At 32.9% G+C, this 24380-nt stretch overlaps 1 protein-coding gene across 1 annotated transcript in view; it reads left to right on the plus strand.

Annotated features, from left to right (window-relative positions):
- Positions 1-22330, plus strand: part of LOC145662450 (sodium-dependent proline transporter-like) — a 152006-nt gene extending 129676 nt beyond the window's left edge. Inside the window, exons 8-14 of the mRNA XM_081728038.1 lie at positions 644-756; positions 1604-1732; positions 6641-6740; positions 10256-10356; positions 15043-15210; positions 16530-16678; positions 21901-22330. Coding sequence (XP_081584164.1) covers positions 644-756; positions 1604-1732; positions 6641-6740; positions 10256-10356; positions 15043-15210; positions 16530-16678; positions 21901-22000 — 860 coding nt within the window. The 3' untranslated portion in view covers positions 22001-22330. The remainder of the gene's footprint in view (positions 1-643; positions 757-1603; positions 1733-6640; positions 6741-10255; positions 10357-15042; positions 15211-16529; positions 16679-21900) is intronic.
- Positions 22331-24380: the final 2050 nt, after the last annotated feature.

The raw sequence follows: 24380 nt of genomic DNA on the forward strand, positions 1-24380 counted from the left end.
CATCAGAGACATTATCTTTATTCAGGTAATGTGTCTGATAAAGACACATCGCCGAAAGTCTATCACAGATTGCTAATAATAAGTGTTTGCTTTGATCAGACTTATTTTTTACTTAATTTACCAAATTAACGTAATATCAGTCTTTTATTTCACTGTGACACTCATAGTAGTATTGAAGTGGACCACACAACATTTATAGTGCAACCAAAATTCAAATCATTATGGATCGTTGTATTTTAAGTTTTACCACCTGTGCCATTAGAAAATTAATATCAATGTTTGCTATCAAGTTTCTATAATTTCCATAACTGGAAAATGAAAACACAACTTACCCGAGAAAATTTGCCACCCTCCCAAAATTCCCACCTAAGGGTATGGCTCATGTGGAATTGTGCTCGGCTCAGGGTAACATAATGGTGACAGCCACTTTCGATGAAATTAAGTTATTAGGTCGAATGGGTTGGGATCGAACTACAGAACATTATGTAAGTACTTTAATTTGAAAACGTACCTGTAGATGGTAGAAGAAGCTTGTTTGGTGTGCGTTGTTGTATTGAATTGCGTGGAAATGTTGAACCTTTTTTTTTCAGTTTTTGGAATATGTGACCTACCATTATGTATATCTTAAATATTTATTTTCTAGGGCCTGGCTTAGCGTTTATAGTGTATCCTCAGGCCATTGCAAGACTGCCGTTACCACCAGTTTGGGCATTGCTGTTTTTCTCAATGTTGCTCACTGTTGGTCTTGATTCACAGGTAAGTGTTTCTTTCATACCAAATTTGCTAGTTCAAAATCAGTTCTATGGAAAACTTGTTAGTAAGCATATTAAAAATGAATTTTGGTTCTGTATCTTATTTCCCGCCAAAACACAATCAAGTTTGCTGCTTGAATAATTACATTTCTTTTGACCGCTGCAACAAATTGCCACCTTATTAATACTAGTTTCTTATTATATTCGTTTTCAGTTATTTCAGTGCATTTCAACAATACATTGAAATTAATACTTTACTTTATTAGATTTTTTTAAGCGTTCGTAGGTGATTTACCATTAATAAGGAATTTTCAGATTTAAAAAAAAAAAAAAAAAAAATCGTAATAGTTGTCGTCGTATTAAATTATTCTAGTAAATTTGGTAGTTATTTAGTGGTACCACTTCAGGATTTTGTAACCAAAAGATACTTCATTAACAATAGGTCAACATGTCATAATAGTTGAGAAAATTAGGATATTATTGTTTGCAATAATTAACCAATCTCTGTGGAAACCCAATTATACTTTCGATACTAACGACATGTCTACAAAGATGGTGATTTATTTCGTGTACGAAATATTTGTAGTTCTTTTAGTTATAGCGTAACATGGTAAAATGTAAATTATGCAAATAATTTATAAAACCTTTTTAATACTACATTTTAAATGGCACAGTATGTTTTTGGCTTCTAAATACTTGAAATTACATATCACAGATAGCGCAACTGTTTTTCTAATATGTAAACTTACGGTAATTTCTAAATAATTCTCTATTAGTTTAGAAAGTTGATCGGTAATATTAATAATCTTTAATATGTGTAGTAATCCTTTATTATCTTTTGTTTTTCTCAGTTTGGTATGTTCGAGTGTATTATATCAGCACTTACGGACGAAATACGAGCTCTCTTCCCGTACAAGACGCTTATCACAGGCCTTGGTTGTATTGCTCTCTTTCTCCTGGGAATTCCGTGTGTTACTCAGGTACGTAGTCCGTTTAAGCTTTTCTTTATCTTAATTTTTAAGATAAAATATTACGCAACCGGTACGAGTTACTTCGAAGACATAAACAGGGCATGGAAATAGTATATACTAAAAAAGACTATTATATTATATTATTAGAAGATTATTATTAACTAATTGAACGTATATAAAATATTTTCAAAATTAATACTTGTACTAACGTTTTTGTATCCTCATTTACCTCTCATCGATATTTCAGGCGTAATACACGAATGCCTTTCATTCGGATGTATTCTAAGCTATTTTGTCTTGTCTTCTTCGCCATTCACGGTGGTTTTAATTATTAGGTGCATCAGCCTGATTGGCCAAGTATGCTATAATTGTGTGTAACTTGAATTACTTATTCGAAAATTGAATTATTTGTGATTAAAAATTGTAAAGAAGCTTACAAATGGCGGATGATTTTTTTGGCTGACTTTCTAGTCGAATTGTCTGTAATATATAGTAAGGAAAATGTAGTAAAGTAAAAATTGTAATTGTGCAAATTCAAGATCAGGAATAACAGTTTGTCAAAATCAGGTAAAGAAAGGTATAGTCACAATAGGGTGTAATAATAGTCAAAATCGTAAAGAAGTTGCAACGGGAAGATGAGGGCCAGTTATCCAGATAGTCAAGGAGTAAAAGTTGAAAAAAGTGAAAAATAAATGAAATGAAGACGTGTAAAGTAGTTATAGATGAATGTAGATGTTTTCATGAGTATTTGTAAAGGAAATATAAAAAGTGTACAATGAGAAATGATCCACTTCCTCTTCTGCACCTCCCTTTAAGAGATATTAACACTATCACATGCACGGCGGAACTCTATTCTAAGCTAAGTTTTGAGAACTAGTGACTATTCACTTTCTAGAATATAACTTCAGTAGCAGTAACCAGTCTAGTTCACCTGACATGCGATCTAGCATATCCATACTAATGGTTATAAATATATCTTGTAATGCAATCCTGGAGCTCACTCAAAGTCCCTTAAATTGTTGATACCATTTCAAAATGATTTGGTGATCAAATACAAAGATAGTGACTTACTTCATGTGCGAAATATTTGTAGTTCTTTCAGTTATAACGTAACATTTAAAATGTAAATTGTGTAGTTATCTTATAAAACATTTTTAATACTATGCTTTAAATGGCATAATATGTTTTGGGCTTTCAAATACTTGAATTTACGTATCACAAATAGAACAACTGTTTTTCTAATATGTGAACTTACGGTAATTTCTAAATAGAACTATTTTAGTTTCGAAAGTTGATCTATAATTAGAAACTATATTCAAAATGCACGCTGTATGAAATAACGGGAAAACATTTCTCACATTCCAAAACATAGGATGCTTTATACTACATAGACATAGTTTGGAAATTAGGCTTCCGTTGCCATCTGTCACCGCAAGTCAAGATTACGATTCAAATGTATTCTTTCATTTCATCATAAGCACAAATGTATTGCGTAATAGTTTTCGACACAATATATATAAAAGGAAATTAATTATGCAGAAGGCAATAAAAAACTTTTGTACACTAAATATCACCAAATTGGAAACAATATGGTCATGCTAACATTGATTTCAAGACTTTGTCGTACTTAAGCGTATAGAATTTTCTACAAGATTTCCACAAGAAGGAGCATTGGTCAACGAAATTCTCAAGATTGACCATAAGACGGGTAAAGGCAACTTGTAAAGATAAATAAAAAATATATATATATACTTCAATAGTGCACTAGTATATATATTATTCTTAGTAATTAGTTTATTCTTTGTAATTAGTTATTGCTACCGAAGTGCTATATTCGAGAACTTTTGACAATTAAGCTTAGGAATTTATCATGATGAAAGACATTCGTGTATTTTGCCTGAAATACCAATGAGAATTCAATAAGGTGGGGTCACCATCAGTAAAATACAAGAAGTTTAGTACAAGCATTAACTATATAAGATTAATTTTAAAAAATTGATAAAAGAAAATTTTTGTGGAGTAATACCAATATATAAAAATACACGTAGGAAGAAACTGTAAGTACTTTCGATCGATTGTAGAGCATCGTTATATAGAAAAATAAAAGAAGCAAAGCTAAAATCGTAAATTTTCATTAGCAAGAAACCGTCATGAAAACTATTAATACCTTGTTCAATTGAAAAATTTGTTGAACATCTAACTTAATCTAACTTAATCGGTAAATGTGTATATAACCTAATCAAATGCGAACTAACAAAAATAATAAATTGAATGTGATATTACATACCTAATAGAAAATTATAGTATGTTTATTGAGTAGAAAATAATTAGAAATAACATAACAGTTACAAAATTGATTGTTAAAATTTTAATTTGATTGGGCATCTTTAGTGGTTGTTAAATTTATTTCATACATTTCTGTATTTGCCTCAGACTATCTTAGGATACGATAGGGTTGTATATACTATTTGGTTATGTAATTGAAAGAAATAGTCGGATAAACGTTAATGCTTCACGCATTACATAACATAACATATTCAATTATTTGTTAATTTAATGCAAAACAAGGTAGATAACAGCTTTAATCTCATTTCTTATTTTTCCTTTATGTGAAAGACTAGTTCAGTTACGATTTTGGCTGAAGCGAAATATCGTGTATATGTTTGGAGACAATAAACGAAAATTTTTTAGTTACAATTCTTTATGTTAAATTACTGTTAAAATAGATTCGACTAGGTAAACGCAATTGGTTGATACTGAAAAATTAGATTGTATTGCTTTTAAAATGGGATGAAATAAATATCTATATCCTAATAAATAAGAAAATATTGAACTTCAGCTGTCATCTGAAGATTGAAATATCTAAGGTGAATGGAAAACTCGTTTGTTAGAAAAGTCCTCGGAGTGTATAGGGGTTTAGTTGAAGTGTCTGTAAGAAGAATTTTGGATGGATCCAGAAGAAAATTAAATAATAATAATAATAATAATAATAATAATAATAATAATAATAATAATAATAATAATAATAATAATAATAATAATAATAATAATAATAATAAGGTATTTGTTAGTGATAAAGGTAAGAATTCTTATTGGCTAGTTTTTATTTTAAATTCTGGTTCTTGAAAAAATTAACTATTCTATCAAGCTTTGCTTCCATCTTGTCAAATTAAACACAACTCACGTAGTAAGGCTATATGGTAATATATAAAAAACACAATCATGTAATGGTTTCAACACAACAACTGTGTCTTCATCAGACTCCATAGGAGTGGAATACTAGAAGAATATAAAAATACTACAAAAATTGAGGAATATGGAACCTGTACTTTAATCAAGATCACTCCTTCTTCTGTGAAGTTTGGTGAAGAGAAAGTTATTGTGTTGAAACTGTTACGTGATTGTGTTTTTATAGCCTTGCTCAGTGTGTTGCTTCGAAAATATTGTGTATCTTCTAGCTTTCGGCTCTCTCCTCGAGCGTTGTTCATGAAAGAAAAAGTTAACAATAAAAAAATAAAGGAAATCAAAAGATACGGACTTACCAGGATAAAACGCTGCAAAATTACCTTGTTAATAGCTGTCAGTCACACGTCAAACGATGAAGGAAATTAAAAGGAATGGATTCACCAGGATAGAGTAGTACAAAACTTGCTACAACAACAAATCTTGTCGATAGCTCCCGATCATGTGTCAAATGGTGTCAAAGAAATGAAAAGGAACACATTCACTGGGTAGAAGAATGAATAAGATTTGTCATATGACCAACAGATATCGACAAGATGTTTTTGCATTGCTCTACCCTACTGGGTTATTCCCTTTTATTTCCTTAACATTTTTATTACTTTTTCTCCAATTTTTATCCTCCAATAACAGGGCTCTAAGGAAGAGCCAAAAACAAGTAAATGTAACATATTTTCAGGAATTAGAATTTCAAGTAAGTAAAATGATGGTGAAAATTCCTGAGCATGTTACCGTAATGGCAAGATTTTGTTTCTGCAATGAAAAATCTTTCGGGGTTTAATTGTCATGCAGTTAGTTGTATGACAATTAGAATCTAGTTCAATCAAATAGAAATCTGTATTACAGTGACCTCAAAGAAGTACGTTGTGATAGATTTTTTTAAAATCATCCGTCAACATCGTCAAATTTAGTAAACTATAAGGGGAAAGTTAGAATTGTATATGTATGAAACAAATTAAAGTCTCTTTCGTGTTTCCGTTAACGAAGGAGGCCATGGTTACCAAATGGCTTTTTAGTTTTGCATATTTAGTCAGTAAACCGATCCTCAAGTTTTCTGAACTTCGCTACCTCTTAGTTGAGACACCACCTAAATCCCCTTACGATTCTGAACAAACACCGAAAAACCTGTCCTTATCGAACCCAGAACTACGCGCATCGAAATTATGTGTTAGATAGGTGTATCAATTATCTCTTCACATATATTATTAAAAATACTATAAGAATTAAGGAATATGGTATCTGTATTTTATTGAAGATTATTATCTGAGAAGCTCTTATGAACATCGAACGAGGAAAACGTAAATGTGTGTATAATATTGTCTCCGTAAGTTCCCATATGAAAGAAAGTGTTATCCTATTTAAATTTTCGTAAGTTTACATCATTATTAGATTAGGAAAATTCTTATTTATGTTTCTGTTACGTGGTGTAAAGCTAGGTTAACTTTTTTTTTTTATTTTTTTTTTTTAAGTGTAATAGAAGTGCAAATTATATTCATTCTGAACTCAAAAGTGATCTATTACAAATAGTCAGGTGATAATGGAAAATATGATTTTTTTCTCCTTTGTTGAGTAGTTGTGCATTGACATTAGAATAATATTTTTTTGTTCAAGAATTAAATTTTTCTTCAAGCATGTGATTTACTATTACTTACAGTAAGTGAATTATTTCCGTTTCAGGGAGGCATGTATGTTCTGCAATTGATGGACTGGTACAGTGCTGCATTTACTTTGATGATTGTAACGTTGTTAGAAACAGTTGTAATTTCTAGAGTATATGGTAAGTGAAGTGTGAAATCCAACTTCTTACTTTTAATTTACAGAAGGAAAAACAATTAACTTTTTGTTGTTTATAAGAGAACAATTCTGGTTATCATCTATAATTTGACAAATGTGTCTATATTATATATATATAATGGGCATCCCAAAATTAACAGAAGAAGTAATTTTGATAGAAAACACAGGTTTATAATTAAAAATTGTAAATATTTCATTGATTCATAAAGTATACAGTATAGGATTATGTATGGAATAGCATATCGGGTAAATGGCCTTCACGGCTTTGCTGGCACATACGCACTCTTAAGTTGAAATTTTCCATGACCGTTTTGCATAAATGTGTCTGAATTTCGTTGATACATCGCTCAATTTCCTCCTTCAAAGATTGGGTGGTCGTGGACTTGTTGGTACAAACCTTAGCTTCAAAAAACCCCACAGTAGAAAGTCCAACGACGTTAAATCGCATGATCTGGGCGGTCAATTCTCACCATCGTAACTGGAAATTACACGACCAGGAAATGACTCATGCAGTAATTGAATTGTTTATCGAGCTGTATGGCATGTGGCACCGTCTTGTTGAAACTATATGTCGTCCACATTCATATCCTGCAATTTAGTCACAAAAAACTAGTTTATCATTTTGCGATAGCGAGTGCCATTAACTGTTATTGACTGACCAGCCATATTTTCGAAGAAGAATGGTCCGATGATGCTTCCAGCCCTAAATCTGTACCGAACAATGGCACGTTGTAACTGCATTTGTTGGAGGAGTATTTAAGATTACAAATTGATCCAGTATCCCTAATTTTTTTTAAAAATTAATTTCTTCACAGTTGTTGAAATTATATCACCATTTCGATCATTTTTTGTACGAAAATTACTAATTGTAGTTGTCAAACTTTCATTATTTTTAAAATAGTGCTTAACAATGAATACGCGTTGTTGTTTTGTGTAGCGCTCTATTTTTAATAACCCTGAACTGTTAGCTCTTACATTTTTTTCTCTTGCGTGAAGTTTGGAACACCCACTATATAGTTCAATTTACAGATCTTTTGGACAGGTTGTTATGTTTGTTTCCTTTCTATAGAACGAAATCAAGGAAAAAATGAATAGGGAAATATCTTCCAACAATTAGTCTTAATCATACATCATTCTTGGTAGAATGAAGTATATTTTTCGATTGAAATCATTTTAACGTTTAATAAAAGGTATGGATCATCACATTAAACGTTCTTGCTTCAATTTCTTAAACTAAATCACTACTGAAACATTTGTTTGTGAATTACAAATAAAAGTGTAAGGTGTTTGGAAATCTTTGTGCAAAGAAAACTCTCCTCAGAAAGTAAACTATCCTTTGAGACTATTTATATTAGAAATGATCTGTTATATATAATTTTTATGAAATATCAACAAAATCACGAAAGTCGTATTTGAGGAAATTGGAAGAAAAAAGGCAAGAAAAAAAGGCTCCAAGAATAATCTATCCCTTGTGGATATTTTTACGAGACGTGACTTCCACAGTATCAAGCCCGGCTCTACCATACATACATTTGCACGCGGCGGCAAGAAACTATCATAATCTACATACAGGTCTATAGAGTTGAAATGTGTGAAAAATATATTTAAAATAAATACAGTATCTCTTTTTGTTTGGAAACTGACTTCATGATGATGTTAATTTTACTAATCTAAACCGTCTATTTGCATATTAATTCATAAATCATATTTACGTTGCACTAGTTTGTGGTTACATTGACATTTAATATCATATACCCTAACGCGACGCGACAAAGTAGGTCACTTATAAGCTTAAGTAAATGCATCATGAAAATAGTAACTGAAGGTCCGCCGACAAGACCGGGAACTGATTTTGTTCTTCCACGCAAGTCTTAATGATAGAAGATTTTCGCTGAAGCTCATACAAATTACCTAAAATTATAACCATAAATCAATAATAATAATAATAATAATAATAATAATAATAATAATAATAATAATAATAATAATAATAATAATAATAATAATAATAATAATAATAATAATAATTTATTGCATACTGGAAATTACAGAGAAAACTGCCCACTTACAATTTCCATACAAATAACATGCAAATAAAAAGATAAACATAATACATTATAGATACAAATGATACATGCACAGAAAAAGGAAAAACAATCATGCATAAAACAAACATGATGTTATATAAGAGAAAATAATACTCTCAGCTGATAATGAAATGATTATATAACTGTCTTTGTGTATTGCTAAAATTATGATAAAAAAAAGTCAATAACACTGGCAAAATCATTGGCTACTGATACATCATTGAGAAACTGAATGGGTTTAAATATTTTCGTATTTCTTATATGATGACTGGTTGTATACAGAGTTATTATTGATAACAGATTCAAATTACCGTGAAGAATTAAATGTAGCACTTTAAGATCCAGAATAAACCTTCTTTCAGACAATCTTAACATACCTAAGGACATCCTAACTTCATCCAATGACATAGGATGAATAGAAATAATAATAATAATAATAATAATAATAATAATAATAATAATAATAATAATAATAATAATAATAATAATATATTATAATAATAATAATAATAATAATCTGGAAATGTAACAACCATTGTGTATGATAAGAAATAAAGAAAACTTGTAAACAAACCAAAAATGAAAGAGTAATATTAGATTAACGATATGACTCATTTCATTTATTCAAAAATTCACAAAGTATTATTAAAAATATTTCTTGTATACATTTTAAAATTATTATTATCTAAAAGGTTCCACTGTCAAATTTGAATAGCTATTATTATATGATTACTATATAGATAACATTATGCAATTAATGTGGAAACAAAAAGTGTTTTCTGATTAATTTCTTTGTATTGTTCTACTTACAGATTTCTCTAATTCCTATAATCTTTAGAGCTCCAAGCTTTCAACTCTCCCCTGGAGTCTTGGTCATGGAGGTTAAAAAAGGAAGAAAAAGAACAGGAACATCAAGGAATAAGAAAGAATAGACTTACCAAGGGGAAAGCTGTGTTGTACAAAAAAACACGTTGTCAAGTGCGTCAGCGATCTGCAGATGAGGTTGAGACGAACTAAAAAGAGTTTAGCGAAGGTTTTTTTTCCTTAGTTCGCCTCAACTTCATCTGCAGATCGCTGGCGCACTTGACGGTTTTTTTTTTGTAAGTCCGTTCTTGGTCCCTTTGGTAAGTCCGTTCTTTCTTATTCCTTGAAGTTTCTGTTCTTTTTCTTCCTGTTTCTAACTTCTATGATCAAGACTCCAGCGGTGAGTCGAAAGCTTGAAACTCTAAAGATTACAGGAATTACAGAAATCTGTAAGTTGAATGATAGTTACAATTCCTGAGTATGGTCTTGCAATGTCTAAATTCCTTGTATTGATTCATGTAGATATAGTTGTACTGTGAATTGTCTTATCCTAAACAAAACAAATTGACATTTAAAAAGGGATAATAATTATTCTTTCTTGTTACAGGCGTTGATAGATTTATGGAAGATATACATATCATGATAGGTCGTCCACCATCTATATGGTGGAAAATCTGTTGGAAGTATACGACTCCTATCTCCATTGTTGTAAGTATAAAACTCTTATTTAAAAAAAAAGTTTAATTAATAGAGGGATTTTTCACTTATATTCTTGTTAAAAAATCTTGATCACTTACGTCTTTGAAGAGCTCTATATTCTTACGTATGAAAGGAATTAAAAAAAAAAAAAAAAAAAAAAAAGTGAAATCTTCTTTGCCCGATAGTGATCTTAATTTCAAGATTAATCATTATAATTTCACACATATGGTTGAGAATATCTCAAAACTATTGAGTTGCCAGTTTTTTTCTTTCTTTCGTTTTTTTTAAAAGAAAAAACTCTGTATGGGTATTTCTGAGAATAAAAACTTATCTTTTAAAATATGTAAACAAAGAAATCAAGTTTTTATATTAAAACGAATAGAGAAATACAATAATATTGTAATTTGTCACTAATTGGAATCGAACTCGGACGCTGACACCATGAATATACCCATTTTTATACTTCAGAAATTAATGAACATAACTTAGTTACTGGGGCTATTGAGTACATGCTCTTAATGAACTAATCATTAAGCTCAGATAATTGCAGGTTATGCATTAAGTAGGTAATATCTTAATTCATTAAATAAAACTAGAGACATCAGATTAATTTTAATATCCAAAACTGGTGCTGTGGCCTGTTAGGCTCTCATTTAGACAATCTATTGACATATTCAATTAAGAAGCAAGATTTTAACGATAGAAAGGATTTGCAGTTATAGTCAAATATAAGCAATGCGTTTATAAAGTCTTCGTCTAGCTCTGTACTCACCAAAATTCATTCAACGAGAATGACGGAGGAGTTATTGTCTTTTCTTTAGATACTAGCACACACACTGTTTCGAGTTTTCTTCCATTTCAGTCCACCTATCTTCTTTTCCTAGTTTTAGTGGCGTGATTATTTTTTCGCTTACCTTAAACAATTACAAGAATTTTCCTGGTTGTTTGAAGTAGGAAGCGTTAATATTTTTAGGTCAACACATTACTACATAGATATTATTCCTTATTAGAAGGAATATTCTATATGCACATAGTTTTATGTTACTACGTGATTTCCTTAATTATTTTGAAGATACGTGAATGACTTACAGCACCAGTTTGTTAGTTGAATTTTCTTTTCCATTTAACATAGGAACAAGGGCGCCCATATTGTGGTTTCCAAGGGGGGCAAGTATAAGCGACATTTCAAATATAGGTTCAAATTTTGCTGTAACTAATATAAAAATTCTATTGGGTTTTCGATATTCCGAAGTATGATTTTCTCTAGGGGGGGCGAGCGCCCCACCTTGCCCCCTCCCTGATGGGCGCCCTTGCATAGCAATAATTTACAAAATGTTATGATCATTATTAATTAAATATCTTTTTCCTTCATCAATTAATTCCCATCACGTTACAATATGATAATAATTATTAACTCACCTAAATAATATTCCTTTTATATGTTTTATAGCCGGTATTTCAAGTGCTTACCGCGGGCACTTATCTTAAGGGCTTAGGTTTAGAATTTCTTCTGTCTAATCCCTGAAGATAAGTGTCCGCGGGAAGCACTTGAAATACCGGCTATAAAACACACAAAAGATCATTATTTAGTTGAATTAAGAATTATTATCATAATGCGTTCAATAACAAATTACAATAACAGGCTTTATATTAGGAAAAAGGACATTGATTTCTCTGATACCTTAACAACAGAGTACATTTATACTTTTTGGTATTATTTTGTTCAAGCTTATATTTTCTCAATATTTCCTGTGATAAAAATACTATTGAAAAGAAAACACAAATTATCTTAAAACTATATATTGAACCTTTTAATTACCAATTGTAAATCCTCCAGTGAGCAGAAAAAAAAGAAAAAATCTAATTCCAAATATAATAATGGCAAAAATTTCAAAATTACAGACCAGTTTCGATGTTTAGTACTTTTTCAAAGCTGTTTGAATCTATTCTCTAGAAATGTATTGAAAATTATATCGAATTGTATCTCTGAGTACCATTACAGTTTCATCCAACGTAAAATCGACAGTTAAAATCTTAATATTATTAACAATTCTGTAGCAAATACTGTACATTAGAATAAGGAGGACAAGTAGATATTACGAGGAGATGATCGTATTTACATGGACTTTTGCAAAACTATTCGATAAAGTAAATCGTATAATATTAATATGCAACTTAGCCAGTTTAATTTTTAACCGCACAATTAGCTAGCCTATTTGAGTCGCTGTGGAGGCAATGAAAGTAGTTTGTTTTGATGTAAATGTGCCGACTGCTTTTAACTACCCGAAGTCATGTAAGGATCAACGACGACAAACAGCTGAACAAAATTACATACTTGAGGATAAAATCTCATGAGTAGTTTTAGAGAAAATCTAAAAAAAAAAAAGAAAAAAACTAATTTCTATGGCGCTAAAATGTATGTTGTTTGTAGCCAATAATAATCTGGCAGTTTTTGTTCTGCTGAGAAAGATTATTTATGTACTGTATTTGTAAGAAATTAAGAAGAATGAGAACAGGGAATAGCGGAAACTTCATAACGAGGAACTACATAATTTATACGGTTTACCAAATCTTGTTAGGATCATCAAATCTAGGAGGCGTAGGTGGGCAGGTCATGTAGACAGAATGGAAGAAAGTAGAAACGCTTTCAACGTTTCAACTGGAAGTTCAATCGGGAAACGGCCATTAGGAAGACCTAGGCGCAGATGAGAGGACAATATTAAGATGGATTCACAGAAATAGGAATACAAATTAGAAACTAGATCCAGTTGGCTAAGGACAGAAGTCAATGGAGAGCTTTTGTGAACGCGGTATTGAACCTTTAGGTTCCATAGGCCATAGAGTTAGTTAGTTATAAGAAATTACGCTCTTAACTTAACAGTGTGCTCCTCTTCCTAACGATGACACGCCTACTCTTAATTACACAAATACTACTTGTAAATTAACAATGAAATATTTAAGAAGACCTTTTCATGTTCTGCTTTGAAAAGATTTAAAGATAAAATTTATTAAATAGAAGAAGTAGCTATAGGAAACAATGTATTTGGATTTAACACGTTGAAACTAAGCCATTAGTTTTTTTTTTTTTTTTAACTACATTGTTGCATAATATAGCAAAAACAATATTGCAAAAACAGAAATTTCTTTCGTATCATGCATCGAGAAATTTTCTTGTCAGCTCATCCCTACTTTACAGTGTACACTAATCAGAACATGTAATATATATTGTAAGATCATGCTTTTAATTTCTCTTGAAGTCAAATATTATTGTAATTATGTAAGTCTCATAGCTTTACATTGTTTCCATACTGCTATTTCTTTCTCTCTGGGCTATACGTCAACCAAAGAATACATCAGGCATATAGTATGCCCTCTAGTTCAGAAATATTCCTATGTAAAACTGAACGTTCTGTAACATATCGATTAGTTTATTGACAAGTAGTGGTTTCTTAAAAGAAATTCCTCGATATCATAAAAATGCTCTCTCATTTTTTAAATATGATTACAATTCTGTGAATAGTTTTGGTTTTAAAGCAGACATTCTTTGCATATATTTTAATTGTATATTTTAAGCGTTACATCCGGTTTATTTGTGTACATACAATGTTACGAGGTAGATGAACTTTATAACCTTAACTTTAATATGAGAAATAATATGGAGCGTTCAGAGTACAAGGGAATCAAATCTAATTACCAAGATTGGAAGAAAAAGAGATATAAAATTTGTACTGTACGCTTCAGTACATAGAAAAGTTAATACTGCTTTTTACATGACAAAAATTATTTACGATACCTGGACATGAATATTTTAAGCTCTGAAAGGATCTTCAGATAGAAATAAGCTCTGAAAGGATCTTCAGATAGAAATAAGCTCTGAAAGGAACTTTAAATAGAGATAAGCTCTGAAAGGATCTTCAGATAAAGATATGCTCTAAAAGGAGCTTCAGATAGAGATAAGCTCTGAAAGGATCTTCAGATAGAAATAAGCTTCTGAAAGGAACTTTAAATAGAGATAAGCTCTGAAAGGATCTTCAGATAAAGATATGCTCTAAAAGGAGCTTCAGATAGAGATAAGCTCTGAGAGGATCTTAAAATAGAGATCAGCTTTGAAAGGAGCTTCAGATAGAGATAAGTTCTGAAAGGATGTTCAGATAGAGATAAGCTCTAAAAATAGTTTCAGATAGAGATAAGCTTTGAAAGGATCTTCAGATAGAGATAAGCTCTGAAAGGATCTCCAGATAGAAATAAGCTCTGAAAGGAACATTAGAGATAAACTCTTAAAGGATCTTCAGATAGATATAAGCTCTGAAAATAATTTCACACAGAGATAATCTCTGAAAAGATCTTCAGATAGAGATAAACTTTCAAAAGATCTTCAGATAGAGATAAGCTCTGAAAATAGTTTCAGACAGAGATAAGCTTTGAAATGATCTTCAGATAGAGATAAGCTCTGAAATAATTTTCAAATAGAAATAAGCTCTGAAAGGAGCTTCAGATAGAAATCTTAAAGATGAAGTATCTTCAAAATGACCAAAATATCAATTTGATTTGTTTGAACACTGACTGCACCATATATAAATATATTGTGAGTTAATAATAATAATAATAATAATAATAATAATAATAATAATAATAATAATAATAATAATAATAATAATAATAATAATAATAAAATTTAATTTAATTTCTTTTTAGTTTCTTCTACTATTCACTGCCATAAGCTACCAAAGTGTTACCTATAATGATTATGTATACCCGACGTGGGCTGTGGTATTAGGATGGTCCTTAACGTTTTTCACCTTTAGTCCGATTCCTGCAGTAGCTGCGATAGAACTCCTAAAAGCAAAGGGATCTCTTAAAGAGGTACGTAGGAATGAAAGTGTTAATGTTTATCACAATAACATATTTTAAAAGATGTTCTGTTTGTTAATATCAAAGCTTACTTGTCACTTTATTTGCAGCACATTTGTACTTCAAAAGGTTCATTTAACGTTTTAATCATGTAAAATATCTTTTCTTTCAATTGGAATTGATCTTAATCTTTCTTCTCACTGATGCAAGTAAGTTAAGTGTTATTGCACACTGAAAACGTGCTAGCTAAGAGCAAATAAAGAATGCAAACTAATGATTATTGTAATTTTTAATGAATTTATTTTCATTTCCTTGATGTAATTCAGTCTCCTTATTTCAACTTAAGATTGCTATAACTTAATGTTAAAGAGGCCAAGTTAAGTTAGATATACAGGGTGGACATAAAATCTCTCCACAAACATTAATAACAAGAAAACTAATAATGATAGAAGCATGCGGTTTGCGAAAAATAATGGGAAAATTCAAAAACCCTTTCACCTGATTTAGAGAATTTCCGTATGTGCTCCATTAATTGCTTTCAAGACATCCATGCGACTTCACATGCGAAACTTGTGCGTCGGGAACGGTAACGCATGAACAATCTGCACCTTATATGCGTATAACTTAAAGCGTTTGTGTAAAATTTTTAACACAGTTGACCTCGGGATGTCCAATTCATGTGATGCGCAACTCAAGGATTTCCGGGACTTCGGGTTAAAGCAACACGAACAGCATCCACATGTTCCTCACTAACGCTCGGTCTACCGCTTCTACCATAATCTAAAGCACTTCCAGTTGCAATAAACTTGCTATACCATCCCTTTATGCTCTTAACATCTGCTGGTTGCTGTCCATACCCTCTCTTGAATGTTCGTTGAACTGTGACGGGAAATTTTGTTTTTTGACACCACAACACACACTTCGCTTTCTGCTCTGCTGACACCATTTTTAAACAAATGATTGTCGCGCTGCGGTCAGCTGCAGTAGATGGCAGCACAGGCTGTGGCAAAATATTGAAGTATCATACAAGCGATGTTTTCAGACTGCATGCTTGTATCATTCTTTGTTTTCTTGTTATTAATATTTGTTATCAGGGAGAGACTTTATGTCCACCCTGTATATGATATTAAAGTTTCATCAAGTTAGGATATACTATATCTCTGTTATGTTACTGGTAATGATAAGACAAGCTATAAATCATTAACTTTATTTGTATGCAATTTGATTCTTTAAATTACTATCCTAATATTATTGAAAGCTTATGTTATTGTGAATCATGCTTGGGTTGTTTCAAGAACTAATCTTGGTACGATATTCGTCAATCGTTTCAGAGGATTCTTAATTGCTTGAGGCCAATGCCAGAGTGGGGACCTGCATTGCCCAAATACCGATATATGTACGCAGAGTCAATATTAAGAGTGCCTTCTAATTTTGGCCAAACTCACGTTGCAGAATTCAAGGAAGAGGATGTATTTGGAAGGTAAGTAAAGTTTATCAACTTATAAGTGCTTGAATATGTAAAGGATAATTTTTCGCACAACTTTCTACCTTCATAAACGGATGTGGACAGTAGTGAAATAAAATTAACTCATTTTAACCTATTTAACTTGGTTATTAAACCAAGCAGCTTGATCATTAAACATGGGACTATTTTCTGTAACGTGACTATTCCTCATCCTTCGGTAACGTGACTATTCCTCAAATTTATCCTTCTCCTCCGACTCACTATTTTGGTTTCCGAAAATAAAAACATCTCGATTACGCGTTTCTCTAAACGACCTTTTACGAGTTACTCGATAATTATTATTAGATAAGCGTTGGTTCGAGTTACTTTACCTTTTTACCATTTGCAGACGATATGACGCTTGTTGCAGAATCAGAAAAGAAAATCAATAGGATGTTAGAAAACTAGAGGAAGGGCTTTGAAGAATATGGGATGAAAATAAATGTTAGAAAGACAAAAGCCATGGTGATTGAAACGAAGAGGTCGGTGTCAAATATAAAAGTGAGTGGGGAGAAAATAGAACAAGTGAATAGTTTTCGATATCTGGGTAGTATTCTTAGTGATGACATGAAGTGCGGACCTGAAATAAAAGCAAGGATAGGAATGGCGAAAGAAGCCTTTAGAACAGCCCTGGCCACGGCGAGCAGATAGTGGAAACTCTCCTCGTGAGCGCTCACGAGCATTCTACGTGCAAATACCATTGTTCGTGCTTCGTGAATCTTCGGGTTTCGTCCTTCGAGGAGCGGAAGTGTTGTCAACCTTGGCGGTAATCACTAGCTCACCAAATAAAAAAAAAGTATGTATGGTAACTGATTGCCATTTAGTGTAAAGTGTTTTTTACAATGTGGTAACCGTTAACTATAGACAACACAAACTTGTAACAGCAATCAAATGATAAACTATGTACGTTCCTTTTCTTCTTTTTTCTTTCCTTTTGTTAAAGAAGGATGTGGTGGAATCAAACCAACGCTTACATTTATAAAAATTTGCTAGTTTGCCCAATAGAAAACCGGTTTTCAAGATATATATATATATATAATCAAGTTCTTAATCCGCGTGTGGGTTTGTTATATTATGTTGTTTCGCTTTTTGGGAAAAGAGAGAATCTGTTGATACAAAAAAAAAAAAAAAAAAAAAAAAAAAAAAAAAATACTGTAGCACTTGTTTGTAATTATCTAAGTATTATCTCCAGAAAATTAGCTTATGAATGTATGTGTGTACGAATAGGCTTAGCAAGGGGTTGGTTGTGGAGATTAGAAGCCACGATTACACCATCAATAGGAAGAATAATATTTCTTACTCCACTTTTAAAGTTACTTTGATCGCAAAGAATCAAACAAAATATTAAGAGAGCCAAAGAGACTTCCATTTTTAAGAGTGACCATTAGTGACTACCATTAGTGTTTTTTTTTTTAACAAGAAGTGTCTTTTTAATAATGAAAAACATATTGTGCCTGGCTGGTTGCTTGCCGGTGGCTTGTTAAAAGTGAAAAAGAATGTTAAATCATATCAACGACTGAAGCTACACGCTTGTCTTTCTTCGATAGATACTGATTGATTTTGAAAGTCACAATGTTGTAGGGCTACTGTAACAGCGTAAAATCGGAAGGAAACGTTCCAACTGAATGATACGAACAATTATTCCCAATATCTTGAACATGAAACGTGGGTTGCACGGATAACGCTTAAAGTGGGCTGGACTGCACTGGAATTTCCTTCCGGCAAATTAGTGTTTGGTCGGAACTCAGTTCTTCTGTGTAATTGTCTCTTAACAACATTTGAACATTTCTTTTAGATAATAATAACTAACTAACTAACTAACTATATGCCCTATGGAACCCGAAGGTTCAATGCCGCGTTTACAAAATATTTCCACTAACTTCTGTCCTTAGCCAACTGGATCCAGTTTCTACTCTGTACTCTTATTTCTGCAAGATCCATCTTAATATTGTCTTTCCATCTACGCCTAGGTCTTCCTAGTGATCTTCTTCCAATTGGGTTTTCAGTTAAAATTATGAAAGCGTTTCTAATTTCTTCCATTCTGGCTACATGGCCTGCCCACCTGAGCCTTCTACACCTAATGACCCTAACAATGTTAAGTGAGCGGTATAAACTATGCAATTCCTCATTATGAATTTCCTCCAATCCCCATTTTCATCCCTCTTTGGTCCGAATACTACTACTACTACCACTACTACTACTACTACTACTACTACTACTACTACTACTACTACTAATAATAATAATAATAATAATAATAATAATACGCATTATTATTATTATTATTATTATTATTATTATTATTATTATTATTATTATTATTATTATTATTATTATTATTATTATTATTTTCAATCTCCCGTCGTTCTGCTATCAATCTAGGAACGAAAGGCGTTTACAACTGAGCAAACGTGAAGCGAGTGACAACTTACAGACCGAGTGATAATGTAATACAACGTCACGAATTGTGTAAGCAAGCTGCAAAGGTCTGAAACAATTGGTTTCCGATTTTTGCAGTCGTTTTTACGTCTGTAAGCTGACATGTTTAATATTAGTTTCTTTCTTTCTTTCTTTCTTGTTCATTTGTTAGTTACTTCAACGCTAACTGTAACCTCTATCATGCGTCTTCCTCGACCAAAAAACGTACCAATTTTATTTCCTGCAGTGTTTTCGCGTCACTGCTTTCGAAATGGGGAGGGGGAGGGGGAGAGCACACTTGCACATTTCACGCTTGCGTCTGCTCAATGCTTCAACATCGTGCGAATTTCTGACCAGGCTTGGCCGTAGGTTTTTTGCCATCATGGTGGTTGGCAACACTTATCGGATGCAGTGGAAGGGGCGAAGCTACCACCATCTGTGTTCACCTGCTCTTTTCTCCGCTCGTGGTCGCTCGCGCTTCGGCTCCGGGAGCCAATTCATGGACAGGCCTGCTTTAGAAGGAAGAAAAGTGTTTTGTGGGACCTTGAATAAAGAGTTGAGAAAAAGACTTATAAAATGCTTCGTGTGGAGTGTTTCACTTTATGGGACAGAAATATGGACATAACGTAAAAGTGACAAAAAACGACCGTAAGCCTTAGAAATGTGGGTGTGAAGAAGAATGGAAAGAATTAGTTGGGCCGAGCGGAAAACGAATGAGAGGCTGTTAGAAATGGTGGGAGAAAAAAGAACACTTTCAGATATTATTATTAAGAAGAAGAGAAACTGGTTGGGACATTGTCTGAGAAGAAATTGTATCATGAGGGACGTGCTAGAGGGTATGGTGGCATGAAATAGAGGGAGAGGGCGAAGGATGCTACAATTAATGGGAATTATAAAAACAGAAAGATTATACATGAAGACGAAGAGGTTAGCGGAGGACTGTGGAGCATGGAAGCTTCTCAGCTGCGGCAAGTGACTGCCAATAAGGGCAGAATACCTATGCTTATGATGATCTATCATAACTTCATTTCTATCAGAACCTTCAACTCCAACTTTAAAATTCTCTTTTCCAGATTAATGGTTCTAGTTATTTCTAATTTAACTTGTCGCTTATGATTTGCTACAGTTTCAGAATGATTCTGTAAAGAACCATTTATCCTATCAGAAGATTCCTTCCAAGTTTTGTTCTAGGTTCTTTAAATTATTACTGACTTGTGCACTAGATATCTTAATTTTATCTAATTCTACAACTATTTGATCAACTCTAGTATCGATTTGTTTCGTATCCTCTTTTACATTTGTTACTTTGCTATTTATTGATATTATGTAAGCACACACGCTGGACAAGTGAGTGTCAAACCAGTAATTTTGTCTTCTACAGGGTTTGTCTGAAAGTGATCTTTTTAAAGAAAAAGTTATTCCCAATTTTGGCACATGGACTTAATAGTTTTAAAAATATGGCCCTTCTGCATCAACATAGCGTTTCCAGCGAATCTGTCAATCACTGAAGGCTCCCTGGAATGCAGAAACTGGAATATTCTTCAGCTCCCCCGTTACGACGTTTTGAATGGCCAGGATCGAGCCGTCGTGCCGTCCTTTCATGACCCTTTTCAGTCGGGGGAAGAGGAAGAAGTCTGCAGGAGCGACATCTGGGCTGTAGGGTGGCTGGAGAAGCTGTGTGATGCCATGCTTAGACAGGATGTCCATGACAATAAAGGTAGTGTGGCTGGGCGCATTGTTGTGATAAAGCTTCCATGATCTAGCGATTGCTGGACGGACGCGGGCGATCCGCACACTCAATCTGCGGTTAGAGTTCAAGAGATTTCGCACTTCCACTAAGTTTTCGTCATTTTTTGCCATTGAAGGGCGTCCTGACCGTTACTCATCTTCAGCTTGCTCTCTTCCCTCCCGAAATAATTTGTGCCACTCAAAAACACTTGATCGACCCCTCCCATCACTCGTATAAGCAGTCTTGATCATGTCATGGGTCTCACTCGCAGTTTTACCCAGTTTGATGCAAAATTTCACCGCGTGATGCTGTTCTAACAAACGATTCGTTGTTGATATGACAATGCACCTTGAAAGAGGTTTACCTTAAACTCGGTCTACACTCCGTGAAGGCTTGGAGACGACTGACGACTGGTGTGCTGGTAGTAAGACCCACCCCCTCCAACCAGCGCAGTAACATCTCCCTCCTTCACCACGTTTTGGCTGGAAAAAATCAGTCCTACTACTTCCCGGATAAACCCTGTAAATAGTTTTTTATATATAAGACAGTGCAGTTTTGTTAGTGGCAACTTCTGTTCTTACATACCTAATATCTATCTGCATTTTATTTTGTATACTCCGAACATTATTGATATTCGTTTCTAGATTGGCAACACTTGTTTCTATACTAGATATACCGATCTAGTGGCTTGTGTATTTCTATTGTTACTTGTGTACTTTTTATTTATTCGAACATAGCTTTAATTTGCTCGAAGAACACATACTGATCTACAGATAAATTTTGTTGACTTGTTGACACACTGATGCAACTACTTGGAATAATATTACAATTTACAACTAAACCATTTTCTTTATCATTTACGTCTGAATTTCTAGCATTAGGAGAATCTACCTCAGTAACATGTTCTAGTTTTTTTTCTATCTTACTGTTCTTCTTCTTATCTGCTGAAGTATTTAGCGAAAGTGCTTATAATATACCTCTTTAAAGCATGTGACTCTAATATACGTATATGAGAATCGATATTTACTAATTTGTTTCTTATTACTTTTAGGAAGAAACGCAATAAATTGTGTGATAGGAGGTCAAGACAAAATGGTGATGAGACACCATCACAGGACAAAGCCATCACACTTTTCGAAACGTGTTTATGAAGATAGTGGTGTTTAAAGTTATGAAAAAAAAAAAAAAAAAAAAAAGATAGAAGTTTTACAATGCAATTCGTGGTGAAAACTGCGTATTTAATCTTAATAATCGTGAATAAGTCGATTATTCTTCGACAGTTTTCATGGACCATTGAAACCAATGGCGAGATTTATCAGTATTTTATAAACTGCTATGAAATACAACAAGAAGACTTACGAAATAAACAGTATTTGTGTATTTTTTCTTTGTTGTCAATTGTATAGTGCTAAGTCTGTTAATAAATAAATTTTTTGTACATCTTATCGAAATGTGAATAAATTAACTTTAGTATATATAAATATTATTTTCATTGTTTATATAGGGTTGTTAATGTTCGGTTTACTCCGGACATGTCCTCTTTTTTAAGTTAAAAATTTCTGTCCGGGCAAAATTTTAAAATTTGGTAAAATACCCGAGTTTTTCTGTTGCGTACTGTTATTAGACAATAATAGACCAATGACCTTTTAATTTTAATATATATATATATATATATATAATGTGTGTGTGTGTGTGTGTGTGTGTGTGTGTGTGTGTGTGTGCGTGTGTGAGGCAACACTTGTCTTGCGCTTAACGATTGTGTTATGTTCTCAAACTTGCTAGGTGGCAGTGCTGTGCGTACATAGCTTCTAAAATACCGACTTCCGTTACTTCCTTTGATAAGACGTGTTGTTTACACAAATTTAAATCTAATATAAATAAAATAAAAAGAGTTTGTTTGTGTGTCTGTCTGTCTGTGTGCGGCCTGGGGACCAGATGAGTGGACCGAGAGTTACCAAATTTTGGTCACGGGTACCTGGATCCAGGCTTCAAGACGAAGCGTTTTTTTTTTCTTTCTTCAAAATTCGAGCCAGGGGATCTCAGAGGGGGTGTTTACCGGAACATGTAAAAGTAGTAGAAAATGACCGATATTTCGCTGTCGCTGAGATCAATGGTGAAAATCCGATCGCATTAACTTTCAAATTCACCCCATTCGGCTGCGGGCCGGGGGTCATCGGTGAGAAAGGGGATACCGAGACACTTTTGGACACTGATAGATGACGATACTCTGCTCCTGTCGCTGTGTTTGTACTTGTATGCAATAAAACGCCTAAAATAAAATTTAAATATTTTAAAAGGAAATTTTAAATTTAAATTTAAATTGAATTACAGAAGAAATATACTTGTTTTAGAAGGAGTAGAGATGACTTTGAAGCTGAATTAATGATTTATAAATCGGGTACGTTTGTCTCTGTAGGAAATAAAGGAGGACTCGACCTGGAATCACACGTGTAAGTTTGTAAGTCTATTTGGTATTAAAGGTATTTTATTCTTGAAATTGTCGGCAAAAATGTCCTTTTTTTTTTTTAATCTTCAAAATATGGCAACCCTAGTTTATATCTCTGATAAAGATTAGGATGATCAAAGATTTCTGATTTTATTGAATTGTATCATTGGTGGAAGTTTTTCTCCCGGTACCAACTTTATTACACAACACACAATTAATCCATTGGTAATATAATTTTAAAGTAAAGTAAACTCCCTTTAATTCGTCAATAACTTTTTACCGGATTACCAAATTTCAATATAGTTTCAACGGGAATACCATAGATAAATCATTCTAGATGAAAATGCGAGCGATTAAAATATGTATTTTATTTGTGTCTTTGTGCACATTCTGAAACTTTGCACACGATATACAGGTCCAACAAAGCATTTCATCATTCTTGAGCAGCAAACTTCTTAAGCTATTTTTGTTTTTGTTTATTTATGTCATAAATTGTCGAAGGAACAATATCGAAATCACGCATTATAGAGTTTGTTTTCGCCTTTTCCTATACGATTATCTATAACTTTGTTGTATAGTAGGAGCACTTGAAAAACTTGTGCTGGACACAGTAAGGTACACTCTATGTACACAGTTGTAATATTGTGCAGATGTAATATATATAGGAAACACTGTACTGAAATGGTGCGAGCGGTCCCGGGTTCGATTCCCGGTAGGGTCACTCGGTCGAAAAATTGTAACACCCTTTTTCAGGCCAGCCACCCTGACTGAGGTTTTCCTGGGTTTTCCACATTCAGACGAGGCAAATGCCGGGGTAGTACCTAACTTATAGGTCCCAGGCTGATTTCTTTCATCCTCAATCCCTTCTTCCTTCCCTTTCTCCGGATTGTGTGCTCGCCGAGGAACGTCATCTCTCAAATCGTGAAGGGCTAAATGGCCTTAGATGCCGAAAGCCCAGAAATCTAAATCCTAAATCCTAAAATCCTGTACTGAAATGAAAACTGAGAGAGAGTCAAGATAAACACTGAGAGTCAAGATAAACACTGAGTGAACTAAAAACAAAGGCCGCTTAGTGTCGCCACTTA

This window comes from Thermobia domestica, chromosome 10 (assembly GCF_964235325.1).
Source record: "Thermobia domestica chromosome 10, izTheDome1.hap1.1, whole genome shotgun sequence".
NCBI lineage: Eukaryota > Metazoa > Arthropoda > Insecta > Zygentoma > Lepismatidae > Thermobia > Thermobia domestica.